At 34.9% G+C, this 19707-nt stretch overlaps 1 protein-coding gene across 8 annotated transcripts in view; it reads right to left on the bottom strand.

The window, feature by feature from the left end:
* Positions 1-19707, bottom strand: part of PPFIA2 (PTPRF interacting protein alpha 2) — a 365675-nt gene that overhangs the window by 63607 nt on the left and 282361 nt on the right. For all 8 annotated transcript variants that reach the window (XM_074902784.1, XM_074902788.1, XM_074902785.1 and 5 more), the window contains 3 exons: positions 12485-12706; positions 10113-10259; positions 8038-8172 (listed from right to left, as the gene is read on the bottom strand). In XM_074902784.1, coding sequence (XP_074758885.1) covers positions 8038-8172; positions 10113-10259; positions 12485-12706 — 504 coding nt within the window. The remainder of the gene's footprint in view (positions 1-8037; positions 8173-10112; positions 10260-12484; positions 12707-19707) is intronic.

The raw sequence follows: 19707 nt of genomic DNA, 5'->3' as shown, positions 1-19707 counted from the left end.
CATGGAGGTTCAAGGTTAGTGATGGCTGGCTGATGACATATTACTACAGAGTGGATTCAAAGCAATACTGTATAATCTAATGTTTTTGTTTTGTTTTTTAATTGTGACAAACTAAACACCAGAACAGAACTCTGCAAGGCCAATGTCAGAATGTCCTTTATAATAATCCTATCATTTTCTACAAATGAAAACAATGCATAAATACTAAATTCATGGATCGGTCAGTTACAGAACTGTGCAATGTTATGGTACATTCCCTAATTTCTAGAAAACAGAAGGAACATCAAAAGAGACAAGGCTCAAGCTTCAGTATTCCATTTTAGAATACGCTACATAAGCCTTTTCATCCAAATAAACTATATAGATTTCATCACTTTGAAAAGATCCACCCTGGTGGATCTCTTTGGAAGATCAAGGTCATAAGATAAAAGAAGAACCTATAAATAAAAATTAATTAATAGGAATTAAAATTACTGGGTATATAAATAGTAATCCATCGAAATATTCATTACTATTTCTGACAGAAGTTGACCTTAATTAGGTCATTTGTCGCAAAACATGAATATTCATGTTATTGTCATCAAACAAGACTATGTTATCATTCAAAACAAAAAAAAAAAGCTCTTAAAGGGAAATGTTATATTGGATTTGTTGCTATGGAAACAGTAATGTGCATAAGGCATATAGACATTGCTACTGATGACTGAGTTGTGAGATCACAGATGTCAAATGCTATTTCACTCTGTCAGATATACCCTCTCTCAGAAAGAGATCCTGAAACCCATCTTTAGATGAGCAAACTTTAATACGTACAAGAATACTAATTTTACAACTCTGTTTTTTTAGTGAGACTGCTTTTCATATTGTTGTCTACTAATGATTTATCAAAATAATTAGGAATAGGTACCAAAGTAATTCCAGATGTACGTCATAACTTAAAATTACCCAGTATTATTGTCAGGACCGAAAGATCAGACAGAAAACAATCCTGTGATCTAGAGATTTACAAATGCAAACTACAGTTCTTGATATGAAGACATCCATACGAGAAAATCCTGCTTTGTACAAATACAAGAATAATGCTTAACTTTAAAGATCACTACTATTCTTTTCAGAGTAAGTATATTCACAGAACTCAGATTCCTGCAAAATTTAAGGGAAATTCACTACATGTTATAACTAAGCTAATTTAATAAGTGCAGTTATTGTTTCTGATCATGAAGCAGGTATTCTGCAATGTATTTGAACTTAGTATCTGAAAATATTTTGTCTGTTTAATACAACTTGGGCCAGTGACATTCCTTTCATTATTTTTTTATCTTTTAGCTTTACATATTAGTTTGTTTCAGCACACCAGTGATAATGCATTGCTTCTAAACCCAACTGGATAAATAGAAAGATCGGGTTGAAAAAGTTAAGTCCCTGTGATTGCAGAAAACCAGATCATGCTAACCCTTTCACAAAGTGACCAAGATTTATCCTCTGTAGAAGACAGACTTTTCCCCCTTCTGAGTCCTGGCTGCACTACTGGTTCAAGGCCTTCCCTTAATGTGTCTCCAAGGGTCAGGAGAAGATCTGAAATCATCAAAGCTCTGAGCTGATGATGGAGAAGGCTTAAATAATTCTACCTCTTTTGAAACCATTTTCATTGAGGGAGACATGCAACCCACTGGGGGTATCCTCCTACAAAATTCAACTACTTAGAAGCTTCATTAGCTGACTGCAAACCTTAAAAGCAAGTTACTTAATATTCATTGCTTCTATACACTTAATTGTAGGTTAATGCAAAATATGAAGAAAACCATAGTAATACTTCTAGGTTCAAAGGGGATCTCATTTAAGCCTTCTGAAATCTGGTGCTGTCTGTCATAACCCGTCCTTGAGAAGCTGGTCTAGCTTGCTATATAATTTACATTTATTTTTCAAACTGAAAAACAGATTTTTCAGTCCAAACCAGGCCATACCTTATTTCTTAGCAGGAAACAGACTTTTCAATGCATAAAATAATTGTGGTATTAGGCCTAACTATTATTTGGAAGAGGAAGAAGAATAAAATTTTTGTCAGAATTATGTATGTTATCTGAATTCTTATACAGAAAACATTCTTGAAAGAACATGATGTTCGCTTAAGATTCTTATAGCTATCTAAGTCTGTTATTTTGTAACTTTCTACTGCTTTAATAATTCTGCAAAGTAGATATTTAAGATATATAAACCTTTTTGCATGATAGTTTTCAGTTATTCCACTAAGAATATTAAAATGTTCATAGGTAAATTCTTGTTGAAAAAATCTTCCTGAATGTGGCTCAGAGCACCTGTACTTCATTTTCCAGCAATGAAAGAAAACAGAGCTGATCTGCACATTCATCCCCATTTACATCTCTTTAGTAGGACAAAGAGACTTAAAAATGAATTAAAATTCAATATCCCTTAGAATAAAAGTGAATTTAAATATTCTAAACACTTAAATTGTCTGTGAATATTTTGTTTCTTTTATTTGTATGCATTTTATTTGTTTGTTCCTAAAGTGTTATTCTGTATTACTCTAAAAGAACCAAATTATTTAATAACTGATACATTAAACAATTAGGCTCAACTGCTTGTGTGGCAGAGAACAAGCACAGGTGAGCAGCCTTAGTGTCTACTCTGGCCTCTAATGCTGTTTATAGGGATTTTAACCACCGGTTATTATGTGCAAATGCAGGAGCAGCCCCTGCAGCAGGGACACGCATCAAAGGGTGTCCTCTGTAAGGACGAGGGAGACAGAAACACACGGATATATTCCCTTTTTCTCTCACCTGCAGAAACTCACTTGGAGACAAAGAGCAGCCCCTCCATCTCCTGGTGTGCCTAGCTGGAAAATACTCCCAAAATGAAGGTTTCAACACCTCTCATTGTCCTTTATGCTGAGGAAGGCCCCAACCTAGGTCTCAGAGAGCCCATTCCAGGCAAAAAGACCAAGCAACTCAGCTAGGGAACTAAGGGATTTGCAAATGCCTCCTGCACGGACTTATCCACGCTACACTGTTAAGATTGGCCGACATGCCTATGGCAGCTACATTTTTTTGTTGTCCATGTGTGTTAGTCAGCCCCTGACATTTCCACTGGAATAGACTCTTTGAGAGACCGGGGAGCCTACCATAAAAATACTGAACGTCTCTCTCTCTCTGCCTTGAGGTTTGAGGCACGAGGCAGAGGGTGAGACACCAGTGTTAGTCATGTTCTTGTAGCAGAATTTCAGATACATGTGAGACAGAAGGGACAACTGTGGACTCTGAGGTTCATAAACAGAAGTTGGATTTCTTCTGACTTGCTTTGCTAGGAGTTAATTGAGTCAAAAGCTTTCTAAAGTGGAACTTGTGTGACTATTTGCTTGGCAGACCCTACCCTACATTCTTCTTGTTAATATATGACTTGCATGCCTGTTTGCTAGTAATTTATACAGGAGGATTAGTAAGACACATGATGCAGTACTCAGCAACTAATATTTAGAGCATTTAGCCACCACATTCAGTTATAAATAGATATGCAAACTGTGCATCTTAGATTGGATTAAAAATATATGAACAAAACCAAACAACTCCTGACCCCTATGAGATACCCGCATGAGTCTTAATGCTCACTTTGCACATTATGAAACAGCAAAGAAATAGCCAGTATAAGCCAGTAATAGGCAAATTTTGCTTTGAGGGAAGACCGAAGCAGTTTGTATTATTTCTCTCTAACCCTGTTAAAATTCTGCTGCTGCTCCTGCTGCTAATGCGCCCACAAATAAAATGTTGCTTTCACATCATCTGTTACTGTTGCCATTGCACATTTTCTGGGTCTTTGCATCTGAGTTGAAAAACAAAGTCCAACTTCAGATACAGAAAGCACCTGTACAGTACAGGTGCTATCATTTTTCTTACTCATGCTGAGCTGCAGTAACAAATTTAAACTGTTCTAATGGAACAAGCCAATTTCTACTTTTGTGACCTTGACTTTTGAACACCTGCTGTCTCCAGATTTTCTATTGGCTTCTTATAGCACATTCTTTCGCTATCCTTTGAATAAGTGAGTTATTCAAGAAGAGAGAATGCATTATTGCATCAAGCTATGTAATTGAGGTGAAAATATGTGATCATGGTGACTGAGTAACAACAGCTCACAAAATTATCAGCTACTTGTTCACATGTTCACTTCTTACAAATGTGACAAAATATGTTGGCTTAAGTCATCTATTTTTCTGAAACCCAACTTTTCAGTCACTAGATATCCACACATTCTTGCATCTCCTTTATTTCCCCACTATCTTTTACATCTCCACTAGGTTTAGTAAGCAACTCCTTCAATTTAAGCTGTCAAACTTGCTTCTTTCATTTCTTCCTTCTGTCAGGACAAAACCTTCTGCGGAAAGGGAAGCACAAGAGAAGGGGTGGTTTGAGAAGACAGTAATGTGTTAGAAATGTGGAGTTTTCTTAGATTTCCCTCCCCATAGAGACTTTTTTTTTCCCCCAGAAGATTTATCAGATTCCTTCTCAAGCTAACACATCTCTCTTGTTCTCAGAGATGTTTCTGTCTTAAGCATATCCACATCTTGCAGGAGAACATCTTCCCCTACTTTCCACTGCAGACCTTCTCTTTTCATTTTCTTGCAACTTCCTTACTTAATGCAAACCAGATCCCCACACTGTCACAAAACAAGCATCATGTCCCACTTGCCTCCAACTTTCAAGTAATTTTTTATCACCTTTAAAATAAGCTGAAGCTGTTACTATGCTAAATGTGGTTTATTATGATTATGGTTTCATCTTCTCTATCTCAGTGCTTCTCTAATGCAGCTAAAAAGCACTGTTGGTATTTCTGGTGAACTGCATACAGGAATGATGGAGTAAAATGTTGACTGCTGTCTTGTGATCAGAGAAGTGACATGGTACCTCTGCTGCACAAGCACCCAAGGCAGAGAGTGACTACTAGTGGGAGTGAGTGAATGGAAGTAGGTAGATGCTGGTTGTCTCAACTACACCCATCTTTGCATACATGCATGAAACCATATTTGCAGACTAACCATCTCAAGATTTTGGATGCTCCAATGTCTGTCCCTTCTGAGGAAAATAAACATCTTACAGGATAAAGAAAGGTTTGGTTAATATTGGAGGGAAATTCTTTCTACTACCAACTGCCTCTTCTTCAGGGCAGGCAAACAGACCAATACTGTGAGAGTGAGTACAAGGTGGCTCAATGAGTCATGGCAGTCTCAACCTTGAGATACATGCTGAGAGCTGTGCTACTTGTCATGACCAAACGGATACCAGTGCGACAGCCAGGCAGGACAGCACAGTACATGGGATCATGCTGTTCCAGGTTAGTCTGCCACAGGCTGACTAACCCTCCAGTTGCTCACCCAATGGGCAGAACACAGTGAAAAAAAAGCCAAAGAAAAGTTCAAATGATTCAGGTAAATTTATGGGTACTTATCTGAGTTCACAGTATAGTCCAAACTTTTGGAAGTTCACTCCTTATGAACTAGTTTGGGCATGGAAAAGTAGCAAAAGACATTCACTACCTCACAGATATAAAAAAAAGAAAAACAACTAGTTTTAAAAACTGACACCATAGAAGGATGTCATTTTACATCCTTCTTTTGCAGAATCCCAAGCCAGATTTATTATGAGAAGAATATAATAAATTGAGTGCTATGAGGAAGAGTATAATAAATCGAATGCAGAATTGTAACATGCATATTTGAAACTTGAGAGGAGGGGTGGGAAATCACATCCAAATCCAGAACATATTTGTTCTGTTTTATCTCCACCTGGTGTTATATTTTACCCACAGTGAAGCAGCCATGGTTGCCAGCTATCCCATACTACTTTTCTTTAAAAGAACCCATGTAAAACATATTTGGCTTAACTCACCTCTTTCATATGATTGTAACCCCATTAATCTCAGAGAAGCCACTTTTATTGAGGTAGTACAAAAGAAAGGAGAATCAGTTTTGACTTTTTTGCAGTGCAGAAAGACTAGCTGATTTAGGGGACTCATCTTTTACTTAGCATACATGGACATGCAGTGACCATAGCTCAGGTAGGCAGACTTAAGTTAGTCTGAAGCCAGCTCATTTGAGCCCTACTGACAATGTGTATGCTGGCAAAGCTCAAAAAAAGGCAAAATTAATTAAGCATTATTCAGCCCCTTATGTAGATCTTGCAGCTTTCATGGAATAGCTAGTGTGGTAACAGTACACCAACTAGCTAAAACTACTTAAGTAAGCTGCAGTGACTACAGTGTCATCCTTGGTTCCAAGCTACATTTATGTGATCCATGAAAAGTACTGGACTTTAAACTTCAGAGCTGTCAAAGCAGAACTTCAATAAGCTCTACAGTCTGCAAAGATGTTGGATACAAGAAACATAAAACACAGGCTTATTTGGCCTACTAGCCAAATTCTGACATTCTTCTCCATGTCATGTATTCTAAGATGATATGATTTTAAATAAAATAAGTTTCTTCAGTTTTTCATGTAATCACAGAGAAATGAACAGAACCAGCATTACAGTCTAACAAACTTCTGAGTTTCCCGCTTGGCAAAAACTTTGATAAAGTACAAAGTGAAATGGGGTGGAGCATCAGCTCCATTCACAGCTCTCTAACCACATCCCATGAAATAATGTAAGAAGACAAACAGAGATGTATACTGCAGCTTTATGGTCACAATAACAACAGTATTTCATGGAAGTCCCTGAGTGCTCTGCATGGTTGAAATGGGATTTCTTCTTACAATATTTGTCATTAATATATGTTAAGAAAAATGCAGTTGCAAGAAAAGACATGCTTGAGACTGCAAAATACTTACTGGTGCCTAATTGCTGGAGAAATAACTCAGGAAAAATCCTCTTAAAATAGAAAACAATATTTTTAAGCTACTGAGGGCATTAGAATATGTGATTATTTGTTGAATCAGAAACAACTGAAAAAAAACGTTAAAGTGCCAAGAGATTGCTCTCATGTGCGCCTGAGTTTTTATTAAAATGCAATGACATTTGTTTGGTATTTCATGTAGGTCTCTTTTTGCTGATTCTTCTTTTTTTCCACCATTTTCAGTCTCTCTTTCAGATTCCCACCCATTCATATAAACCTAAAGCGGACAGCACAAATTCTTGATTACTGAATAATGATCTTGCCTTAATAAAATTTAAAAATCCCAACCCAAATCCCCCCCAAGTCCCTCTTTCTTCTACTTCTTAACTAAACTACTTAAAAATCAGACTTTATTAATGAGCTGCTCATCACTTAAGGCTTCACTATAAATACAAACATGAGAATTTAAAAAAAAAGCCATCGAATTTAAAAAGAACAAGGCACATAAATAGCTAGAAACATTTCTTGGCAATAGAAAAAGGAAAGCTTAGATAAATCAGAATGATATGTAATACAATCTCTTAAATGTATTTTTCTTTATTTGTCTGATTTTAAGAGACGGAGAATAAACATATGTCTTTATGAAGCTGATAATACCTGAGCTATAATATTAACTACATGCACGCCTGAAAGTATTAGATGCCAAATATGAAAATCACACTACTGAAAATTAATTTTTATCTTAGTTTTCTGCAAGAAAGTTGCCATCTAATAAATTTATCAGAAAAAATAGTTTGAAATCCTCTCAGGGTTTCACATTCTTTGCAGATATCAGATACAAAGAATAATTCAAAACAAACCTTGTAAGCATGTACTGCAAGTTGTCTTCATTTATGTTGTACAAATGATCCCAGATGCCACTAAGATTTGATTTTATAGTGCTTATTTGAATGAAAATAATTGTTGTTTCATATACACAGTGTATGAAAACGTCCAGAAGAACTAAGTGTAGGAATGGGACTTCCACCCACCCCTCTCCCCTTAAATAAGAAACTCTTACACAGTAAAATAAATCCATTTTCTTCTTTCAAATTAGCTTGATACTACTTTTGTTAAGTCCTTGAGGTGAGGAATCAGGATTCAAATCAATGTTAAACAGTGGGTTTTATGAAGTGAACCTATTTCTTAGGACAGTACCTTAGTCAGAGCTGCAATTCTCTGAGCCAGTTCAGCCTCCACTTCAGGTAAGGTTTCAGCCTTCCTCATTGTCTGCTGCAGCTTCTGCTCAGCCAGTTCTAGACGCTCTTGCAGCTGTCTGTTTTTGTCTTCCAACTTAAGGCCACAGATACATAAACAGGTATAAAAAAAAAAAAAAAAAAAAAAAGAAAAAAAAAAGATTTTCCCTCAGTTTTTTAGGTATTGGGGAAGCAATCAAAACTCACTACAAAGGCACAGATACTCTACAACCTGGGAAAGCTAATTGGAGAGGTATTACTCAAGTGTGGAACAGTACAGGCTGCCAGTCTTACTAATCATGAGTGATTTGAGGCTCAAGGGTCATATGAAGGTGAAGAAAAGGAGTTGTAAAATGGCACTAATGAAGATGAACAAAAAGCTCCTTTGATTGATATGTTGTTTATCTGAGCAAAATAAAAGTACTGGTGCCAGTAAAATGAGAATTTTCTAAACGGAAATATTGAGTCCATCTCACAGAAAAGTTTATGTATGAGTTAAAATGGCAAAGTACAATTCCAAAAGGATAGAATTCACAGCAAAGTTTCTGAACAAATTGCCAAATGCAATTTTCTGAAGAAATGCCAATCATACATCAGGAAATGTTAAAACTGACATTTCATTCATGAGCATAACCTGGTTGCTATTTCCTAAAGGTGCAGTGATATTGTTCTTGTGAACCTACAATTAAGTCTTATTTTACAGAGGTGAAATTGATTAATCTGTGATAACTGTTAAAGAGAAACAGGAGGACTTTTGATAACTGCAGTATTTTCTGGCTTACTGAAAAGCACTACATTATTAAGAATTTTTTAATGGCTTGATATTTCCTACTTTCTTGCTCATTCCAGGCAATAGAAGACATAATGAAAAAAAGGAGTGTGCTTTCAGATACCTTTTTAGTCCTTCAAAATCATGAAAAGGCAGGCTTTTCACATCGCAATGCTGCACATCAGCTTTAAGTCTGCCTGTGCATACTCTAAGCCCCTAGTTCTATTGATCACTGCTTTGAGTAGGTAGACCTCTGCAGGACAGCATGACTTACACTGGCAGCAATAAAAACTCAGATGCAGACACTTTACTTTTCCATTGCTGGGTGGTTTGGTTTTTTTTCTAACAATTGAAAAAACCTCTTAAAATAGTCAAAGGAAGCTAGCAGAAGCTGGAGAATTTAAGTTCTGATGTTTTAACTTCCCTGAAGAGGTAGTCACATACATATATATATATATACACACACACAGATGGATGTATGCATGTGTGTGCAAATATATCTGCACACAAATCATAGAAGCAGGGATTATCATACAGGTTTTTCCCATATAGCATTTTATATTGTTTGAAGATATAATAGCTGAAAAAAATAAAGAAGTCTGATACTGAGGCTGAGGAACAATTTGATCTTTTACAGTTAGAATTATATTAATTTCATGTTAGTTTTCAGTTGACATTGTATTTCAAAGTACAAACCAGTGTCTTATGTTCACTTTACCCTTCAGCTTTTGGAATCACCGTGGAAACAAAGTACTATGACAGAAAGCTGTACAGTCATGTTATAATCTTTTTCTAAAACATGTTCACAGATAGTTTAGCTTTGTAAAAATTTTTTTTTTTTTTTTTTACACACTATCGATACATGAAATCTTTAGAATATATTGTGTGCAAGTTTTGGTCTTTCCTGCAGAAGCAAATTCATTTTGCTTATACCGTTTTTTAAAAAAATTAAATAAAATTCAGAAAATTGTTATGTAAGTAGCAAAGATAATTCTTTACTTCGGGGATATGACTGTATTTATGCAAGACACTATCAGAAAACACATTTTCCAATGTTGAATGTTCATGTTGATTTGGTATTCACAATTGTAGTAGCTAATATGAAACTTAGAGGTGCTGAACAACTTAGGGGTTTTTTATAGATTAACTAGTCTGTTGATTCAAAACAGATGAACCTAGTGGAAACCTCCTACTGTAAATCTGCCCCCTTTTTTGCATTAATTTTTACTGTATATGAAGAAAGTAACTGACTAAAGCAGATACTGCACCTGACGTAAGATGGCTTCCTTGTTTGCCAATTCATTTTCCAGTTTATCGTTCATGTCATGTATGGAGGTGGATTCTCTCTGTGCACTGAGGTAGCGCTTCTCCAGCGTAGTTATTCTCTCTTCCATATCTTCCTTTTGTGCCATTGCCTAATGTGACAGAAAAACCCATAAAGAACCATGCAACTGAAATGTTACAAAATTTTATACAATTGTAATTTTCATGCTAACAGTAGAAAGAGATATAAGGTATGATCAGCAGTAATTTTTCTGTTTTAAAGAGAATTTATTTTCTTTAAGATTTCTTGTAACTACAATATCTAAAGCGGTAGCTTGAGTAAAGCAAAGAGAAACGATCCTCACTTTTGTATCCTTTTCTAGTTTCTTTATTTATCAATGCAAAAAAACATAGCAAATGCAGCTCACATTTACTTGCCTGCTTCTTAAACAACAGCAGGCTTGATCAGAAAATAGAGAAACTGATATAGTTACATAATAGAAGAAACAGTGCAGTGGTGTGGGGAAAAAAAAAATATATATGCACATTTCTACTTTATTCCTGGGTCTTGCTAGAATTTTCTGCCAAAGTACATGTAGCAAACAGCCCATGACATGCCCTGAAATTTCAGCAAAAAAAATTACTGCATTGTTGGATACATAATATAACCATAACATTTGGGCATGTTATCCATACATGTTATTGGTAAGATTTTCTTTAAAATCTTGAGCGTTTTTTATTCATATTAGAAACTGGACTCACTGAAGTCAATAGCTGTAAATTAGATAGATTGATCCTTAGTCTGTCTATTACATTGCTTATTTCACTTCACTTAATTTTAGCGAAAGCAGAAAATCTTATTAGTTTTAAAGCTGTGTCTGACTCTTGACAAGACTTAAAGGCTGCTATGTAATCTTTCACAATGAAAATATTTACTGATGAGCATGCCTTGCTGTTTGTGTTGTATTACATTATGAACGCAGTGTTGAAGTTAGTGTGATTATTTTTCAAGTAAGACACAATGAACATATAAATGGATCCACATAGCTAGTCCTAAAATGGACCATATTCACGTGTTCCTTTTGCATATTGCTGGGAAAAAAAAAAAACCACATTAAAATAGTATTTATGTATGTAATTCATTAAAAACATACAGAGAAAAATCAAATAATTTATCCAAGTTACAAAATACTAAACTACCCTTCTTGTTGCAGATATTTCATCTGTTGCATTAGGAAGACTATCTTTTGTGGCACTATGAAATGATGAAGACAGCACTCCCATCTTTACAAATACTTTTCACAGCAGATTTTGCACCGACATTTAGTAATTATTCCACATGCAAATGTATCAGTGGCCACTCTGCTTAGGAAGCAAAGGGCTGAAAGCAACTAAGTTTGTAGCTGGTGTAATGTGGTATTTAAGAGTGAAACAGCAAGTGGCAATCATGGATCCCTGAGACAGCTATACTTGTCAAAAAGTAAATGAGAGTGGAGATATTACAGGTCCCTAGTGATATAATGTAGCAGTGGTGAAGGAGAAACTATGGGTGTAAAGTATTCCTTGTAACCAGATAAAAATATACAAAACTTAAAAGAGGCAGGGTACAAAGATGTGAAGACACTTTGCGGCTGTGCTGGGCATCAGAAGTTCTGAAGGAACATTTCTTCCAGAATACTGGAAATGACAGGTTAAATATATACATACACAAAGACGTATATATATATATAAATCCATATGAAATACCTATATTGTAGGAAGCAGTGTAACAGAAAAATAACTACTCTAATTTCTAAATACTAAAATAGATTCTAGAAGCCAACCACCCACACATACTGAGAACATCCCTGTAAGAGAAGATACTCCAGAGAGTACTAAGGAGCACCACAAATTCAAGAAGAGGAAAGAAAAGTAAAATTGAATTATATTTCCATTTATTGAGAGAAGGGAATAGCATATTACAACAGAAGTAATGAAATTACGACACATGAGTAATTATAATTGATTAGGTAAATAACACCATTTTGTAAAACAGCCCAGGAGTTTTAAAAATGTACTTTAGACTACCTACATGACCAGCACCTCTGTTTAACATGGTTCATCTTAAAATAGCTAAAACTTGCCAGAATGTACTCTAGTAGTGCTAAAACACAAAGAAGTTGGCCTTCCTCCTATTAGAGTTGCACATATATGAACACAGTTTTATCCAGAGATGTCTAGTACTATTTCTTAATGTAAATTTTCTATTTCCTATGTACAAGGGCTTTTATCAGTGCTCAACTTTTGCTGCTCATATTCATTGGCCTATATCAGTTTGTAATGGGTATCACAGGAAAAACAGTCAAGAAATATGAGGTGAGTTTGGTGAACTCCTTACCTCTCTAATGTCTCTCTGATATTTACTGTTCATTTCCTCTGTTTTAATAAGCTCCTTTCTGGCAGTCTCTGCTTCCTGCTCTACCTCTCCCACCCGGGAAGACAACGCAGCCAAGCGCTCCTTCATTTGTGCCATTTCATAGTTTTGCTTTTCCAGTAATTCCTGAAGTTCAACAACTTGACTGGCTTCATCATTTGAGTCTATGGAGCCATTTGATAGGCGCTGTTAACAAAGAAGTGACATTATTTATTAATTATCTTTTAATGTGGATTCTAGCTAAAGAATTTTTAAAACAAAGATTATTTTAAAAATTACAAAAGCAACTAGCAAGAGAAAAACAATTTTCATGGTAGATAAGACAGATGCAGTTATGAGAAATTTGCAAAAGATTTGAATTAATTCATATCAAGGGATTCTAGAACGTAACAACACGGAGAAGTTAATGTTTGCTTTAACGGCAGAATACTGCACAAAAATGGTTTTAGTTTGACATTATGACCAAACAAGTACAAATTGCAACAATATTACTCCTAAAAAGTACCAAATTGCATGCATACATCTTAGCTATACCTACACAGATTTTAAACTTAATGTCTCTTTCATTTGCAAAATAGACCACACTGAAGACAGAAACAACACTAATAAATCACCAATTGACTGTACCAGAAAGTGCTTAGAGTCTGGATAACACACTGGTTAGGTCTACATTAGAAACAAGTTCTGCTGAAGTAATTTGTGTGCTGCTGAAATCCCTGGTATATAAACAAAATAAAATCAGGAGTCCAAAACTCACATGGCATTTGAAATATGATCTCAAGAATATGATCTATATTGCAAACAAATGATTTCAAGAAAGAAGGGCTTTCACTAGCAGGACTTGCTGGCATCACCTCATTATAATAGTCACACTCACCTTTTCCAGCATAGGCTAAGCCATGGTTTCATACAAATTTAATTATTTCATATTAAAAAAAAAAAGGCAAAAAGAACAAGCAAAACCAAAATGATTTGATTTTGACCTATAACATGAAAAAATAAACTCAAAGTAGTCCAACTTGTTGTTAACTTTCTTGATTAGGCGCCAATTCATTGGTTAATTTTATATTATGCAGCATGGGAACAAAGTATTTCAGTGTAACTGTCTTTTTAAAGAGGCTATGGATATCAGCATCATACAAGAACACTGGTCCTAAAAAGCACTTCTTGTCCTTCAGATGGCAGGGTGTATAGCAGTGCATATATGAAATATTCCTAGCAAGATCGCTTTCATTAGCACTTCTGTATTTTTATTGTCAGAATATATCTACACAGAAATCTTCTATCAAATTCAAAGAACATCACTTTGCTTAATGGCTTTGACAATATTCTTTCTCAATCAGCCATAAAATTAACCCAGAATAAGACTACCTGCCCCTCTGCGGATCATTGAATAAAATTTTACTTTAAAAATTCATTACATCAGAAAACTCAGTTCCAAAACTTCTTTCTTTATACTAGTTAATTATATTATCTTGACATTTTATATTAGCTGCTGAACCATTACCAATCTACTTTCAGGACAGCACAGTAAAATGACAATAGCAACTAAAAATTTTATTTACACTTAGTTTGTTGTTTGGAAAGCATTCAGTTAGTGTGCTTGAATCAAAATCCCATTAATATGAAGCTATCACACATGCAAACAAAATAGTACTCAAACAAGACAAAACATTCTAACCATCATACTTTATTCCATTGTGTAAATTTGAGATGGTTTACAGGTTTAATATCATACAGAAATTCTAGCAGTTGTCACAGATGAACAGATTTTACGTTGTATTGAATTTGCCCTACAACTGTCTAAATATTGGTCCAGGAATTGCTGCAAGATTATAATAAGCCAAATAAGAAATTTGAAAAGCAATAAATGGCATGTGATGACATACCTTATGTGATATAAACCTTGGTCATTTTGAAATGGCAAGGTGCAATATCTAGGAGTATATTCACTAGTAAAGAAATTAATAAAACATTTTTCCTTAGGATATTAATTTATGTGTTTCGATTATTAAACGTAAAGGATTTTTCTAATTTACTTAATATCTGAGACTTTTGAAAGACAAAAATGTATTTAGAATTAATCTCTCACCATTAGACAAATGCTGTGATTGCCAATTATGCATATAGATATATTGATTTATGCACATAAACTTCCCTCATAGTTCTTTGATGGGCTCTTTGTACAAGTTGCTTTAATTCTATTCATTGTTCACTTTTGCCTTACATTATTCCTGTATTCATATATAGAACCTGTTGGTATTGAAATTTCCAATTTACCCAAAATGTTAACATTTTAATTTTTCTTAGTATGATTGGGATTTTTTAAAAATTTTATTTAAAAATACAATGACAAATAAAAAACTCAGCTTAAAATTTGATATTTTTAGAATTTTGAAACATACTTTAGAAGTTTATCTAGGGATTTTAATTGACATTTTGTCATTTATGCCTTGCTATTATTTTATAAACATTATATTGGTATATCACATGGAGTAATCACTCCAAAAGATCACAGGTAGAAAGTTATTAAGCATTAATTCAAGGAACAATTGACACAATGTTCTCAGGAAGGTTTTTACCAACAGTTTTATGGCCGCACTTTCCCTTCTCTCCCAAACAAAAAGAATCTTGAACAAAAATGTGAAAATATACTATGCTGATGCCGATTCAAATGCATTTTCTGAATTAGTGAAAGGAGCAGGAACCTCCCATGCCCCAGAAGAATTCCCTATGGAATAAGCTGAGCGACAGAACGGCAACAACTTCTCTATTAGTGTTTTTGTGAAGAATGTCCATGTCCCTCATAATATTTTTTTAAAAAAATTTATTTTTTTCTTTTTATCTAGTTGTTGTTGTTTTGTTGGGTTTTTTTTGTGGTTTGTTTTTTTTTTTTTATCTGGTTGAATTATTTGTGCTGAAATATTTCCTGGTACTCTAAGAGTTTCCTGTTGATGATGCTATTTATTAATCACAATCCATTTGTAAATAAAAAATTAGTTGAATGCTTACAGTAATGAAATCTAAGGTTTGAATAGATCTCTGTCAATTACCTGAAGCACTAAGGGAAATCTTCTCAAAAGAGCATGCACAAAAAAGTTTCAAAGTACACATTCTTAACTGTCATATCCCTATACTACCTAAAATCCCCAACATGTGCAAGAAATGGTGCCAAATTAGTAGAGAGAAGGGAAAAAACAAAGTACTGAAAGTAAGCTGAAACAATTGGGAAGTCTCTAAAGGAGAGCAGGAACATGAAAGAAAACTTTCTAAGCAGCTGAAACATTCTAGAAGAAGAAATAAAAAATGTACTTGGTCCCCAGATCTGGCTTATAAGTTAGGCATCCAGATAAAGTCTTCAACAAATTTCATGATGTCTATCAAATGTGGTTGTGAAAAAACTGCATATGGACAAATTCTTTAATTTTAGTAATTTCACATAAAAGTATATACTAGCAATGGCTATATTTCCTTTTAAAAAAGAAACATGGCAAATAGCTCATATGGTCCAATGCTTCACTTTTTTTTACTAATTAGTTTATCCAATAAAAGACAGCCCATCTGTTCATATCACATTTTCTTATTTAGACAGCAATGCTGCAGAAATGGTATAATCATATATTCTTGACTTTATCTTTTTTGCTTTCTACAGACACAACAAGTACACACAGCTGCAACGTGCACATGCCTGCTACACACACCAGAAGGGTCTCTGCCCTATCCCTCTGCCCCCTTCCCCACATTTTTTAGCTAGGTGAGAAATCCGGTAGGCATCAGCCTGAAAGATCTAATACAACCTCAGACATCTTTGCTTGGGCTAGTTGAGAGCAAACAAAGGTAAATGAACAACTACATCTGTACCCAGCAAGGTAGCACTTGCTTTCCTCATCACTGGGAAAAATGAAGGAAAGTGCAACAGCAAGAGGAGGGCCTGTTGTGGGTTTTCAGAAGTTTTCTTTTGTGATATACCACCACATACCAGATAAATAATTGAGAAATCACAGTCCATACTAAGGGTTTCAAAAACGCTCTTACTTCATAAACCAGGCTTTTACACTCACCCAAACATACTGAAGGGAGCTAGGAGGAGAAACAGAAAGGAGGTGAAATAATTGGGTAAATCTGATGACAGTAACGGTACCAGCTACAACAGAGGCAGCATACCACAGAGGAAATCAAAGTTCAAAAAATATCCTGTAGGACTGAGCACCATAAAGAGTACTACAGATTAAACAAGAAATGCCTGGGGGAGGGGAAAAAAAAAAATCTTTGAACTGCTTAAGGTCTGTGGAAATGGAGGAGAGAAATAAATGTTCATGTTCCCTACTGCTGAAGAGTATGAAAAAGATACCAACATCCCTGGTATCAGATTTTCTTTCTTTCAAGATCCAAAAAACACATCTGCTGCTTGTATAGGAGTGTCAGCAGGGAGGAGGACAGCAAATTGGAGCATTACACATAACAATAAATTCCCCCTAGATGGTTGCTTCTCTCCTCTATTCCTCTCTGCCATGAAATAATAAAACGAGCTACAGACTGGTTTACTAGTAAAAAACAACAATGGTAAAAGGAACACCAGGTGAAAGCATAATACAAGACTAACCCAGAATACTGTATCCTGTGCTAAGCCATTTCATGTTGCTCTATCAATTAAGCATTAGCAATAATACTGAATGCAATCTGAGAGGAAGTACACTTAAGTTAAAAAGAAAAAGAAAAAAAAAAGAGAGAGAAAAGAGTAAGGACACCAAATACAGCAGTTATGAAAAAAATTGTAAAAGTGTCCCAGGCTATTGATTGTAAAGTACTTCATTTTATTTTGTTGAAAGAACCTTACAGTTAACTACATAGGTTGCAAAATATACACAGGAACCTAATTTTATAAAGGCAAACCCCAAAAACTACAAAAAGCACCTCCAAGTGATATTTTTCTCTGTTTTTAAAACATCTGAGACAAATATGTCTGGTCTAAATAATATCAATCAGTAATTAATTACATAATTTGTGCTAGAATTAACCTCAGCGAGTGGTGAGAAGAAAAAAAAAACCAACCAACTCACAGGGTTACCTCTGAACAATCAGCAGTGGAGATAGGGCTCCTCATCAGTACCTCTCAGTTTGTGGTTGTATGAGCACAGGTGATTCACATGATGCCCATGTGCGTAAGCATTTCCATGCCTAAGGACTACATTAAGCTCTGTCTAAGCACAAGGTATCTTTGAATAATTTAAAGTAATCTCATCAGAAGTCTGGTCTTTTAGAATTCCTAGAACAAATTAGCATTGTTATGGTGTAAGTGCTGGTTGAGATTTTTCATTTTGTGGGGCTTTTCTGTGGTTTTGCTTTGTTTTTGTTTTTTTTTTTTAAACCCTAAAAGTATGTGCCTTATGTCTACCCTTTACTAAGACCCTCTCTAAATTTTTTTTTTTTTTTAAAGGTGTACTGGCAAGTTCATTATACCATAAATCTGTAGTGTCAAAACTGAAATCCTCACCATGTTCTCAAGTCAGTGTAATGTCACTGTCATTTTTGAGAGTTCATGCTGAACAAATTTCTCTTAGCGTCTCCTCCTAATGTTCAAGACAACTGTCTGTGTTAGGCTGTCTAACTTTGGCAAATAGCATAACCCAGGAGAGTTCTGACACTATGTTACACTATGAAAACTTTTGTTAAAAAACATCCTTTTGATTATACATATTTTCTTGACATGCAACATAAAATCTAAAAATAAAATGGCTTTTCAAAGGTCTGCATATACTAAGTTCTATTTACTAACTCTGTAAAGGTTCATTTGACCATATAAATATTGTAAATATATGTAAGCAAAGAGCACAAGTTTTTGTAAGGTCTCTCTGAACCTCATAACATGCCGAATCAGGGCTTCTCCCCCCCCCCCAGTATGATGTTGGACAGGAAAGCAATGATCTAAAGCATACATAAAAAATAATACAAGCTAAGGTTCAGCAAGGAATTGTTTTCAGAAAAATCACAATATTTAGAAAAGGTTGTAAATATAAGACAGAATTGCTTCTAAATAACAGAATGTCATTGCTGCAGCAGCTCTTGGAGACTGGAATATACTGTTACCTACATCCAGATATGACATATCCTCACATCTGCCATAAACTTGTGACCCTAACATTCATGGTGACTGGACTTGATGATAATTCCTCTTTCACTCCCTGTTATTCTAGGATGGCATCTCAACCTAAAGAAACATCACTGACTCACAATGTTGTGAGACTTCTCCCTTCATCTTCTACTAAAGTGGGTGCCAGATGTTGCTTTATAAAATATGGACATATTTGGTCATTTGCTATGACTTTTGGTCAGTCAACTGCTGATATGGAAGCTGAGAAATGAAGGTTTTCCTGTACTTTATCTGCAATATACAGAATTTCAATGGTATCAATCACTTTAGAAATATTTTGGAAATACAACATGGTCAGTGGTAGTACCAATTTTAAGGCCTAAGTTATGTTTAGACGCTCTCTGAACCAAGATAATACCTACAAATAATACATATATAGAAAATTCAACATGAGGAAGAGTAGAAAAGCAATATCATATAAAGTTTAAAAGCTTTAAAAAGTTTGTTTTGTTTTAAAAAAGCTTTTAAAACAGGTAGGTAGACAAATTGGAAAACTTTGTCCCAAATTCCAGGGAAAAAAAAATAAATTTAGATCTGTAGTGGTGGAGATGTTCCTTCCACCAGCTTGGAAAAGCTGGCCATGAAGGCCAGATCTTCAGAGGAGAGACAGAAATACTGTATATTTGTCAGGTTAAATAAACTTGTCTGAATTCTGTAGTACAGAAATACTAAAAAGGAAGTAAAATAATCACAAAAGGAAGATAAAATACACATATCACTTGACTTTATGAAAGTAAGAGTAAAACTTAATGCTGTAAAAAGTAATGTCTACTAATGCTGTTTGAGATGTAAAAATGTGAGTAACAAGTTACCAGAAGAGGTTTTTTTACTATACTGTAGAGTTCACCCACCCCTATTCCATTCAAATGCTTCATGCAAAAAGTTTAAAAGAAGGTAAATGAAATCAACACAGATACATAGCTATGTGATAGCCCCATCACAAGTGACAACTAAACAAGCAAAAGGAATATGATTGTCATCCATGTATTATAATTAGCACACAAAACAGAATGTGAAAAGCTATGCTAAAAATAAT

Source organism: Athene noctua, chromosome 3 (assembly GCF_965140245.1).
Source record: "Athene noctua chromosome 3, bAthNoc1.hap1.1, whole genome shotgun sequence".
NCBI classification, from domain to species: Eukaryota; Metazoa; Chordata; class Aves; order Strigiformes; family Strigidae; genus Athene; species Athene noctua.
This window is presented reverse-complemented; position numbering and strand designations above follow the sequence as displayed.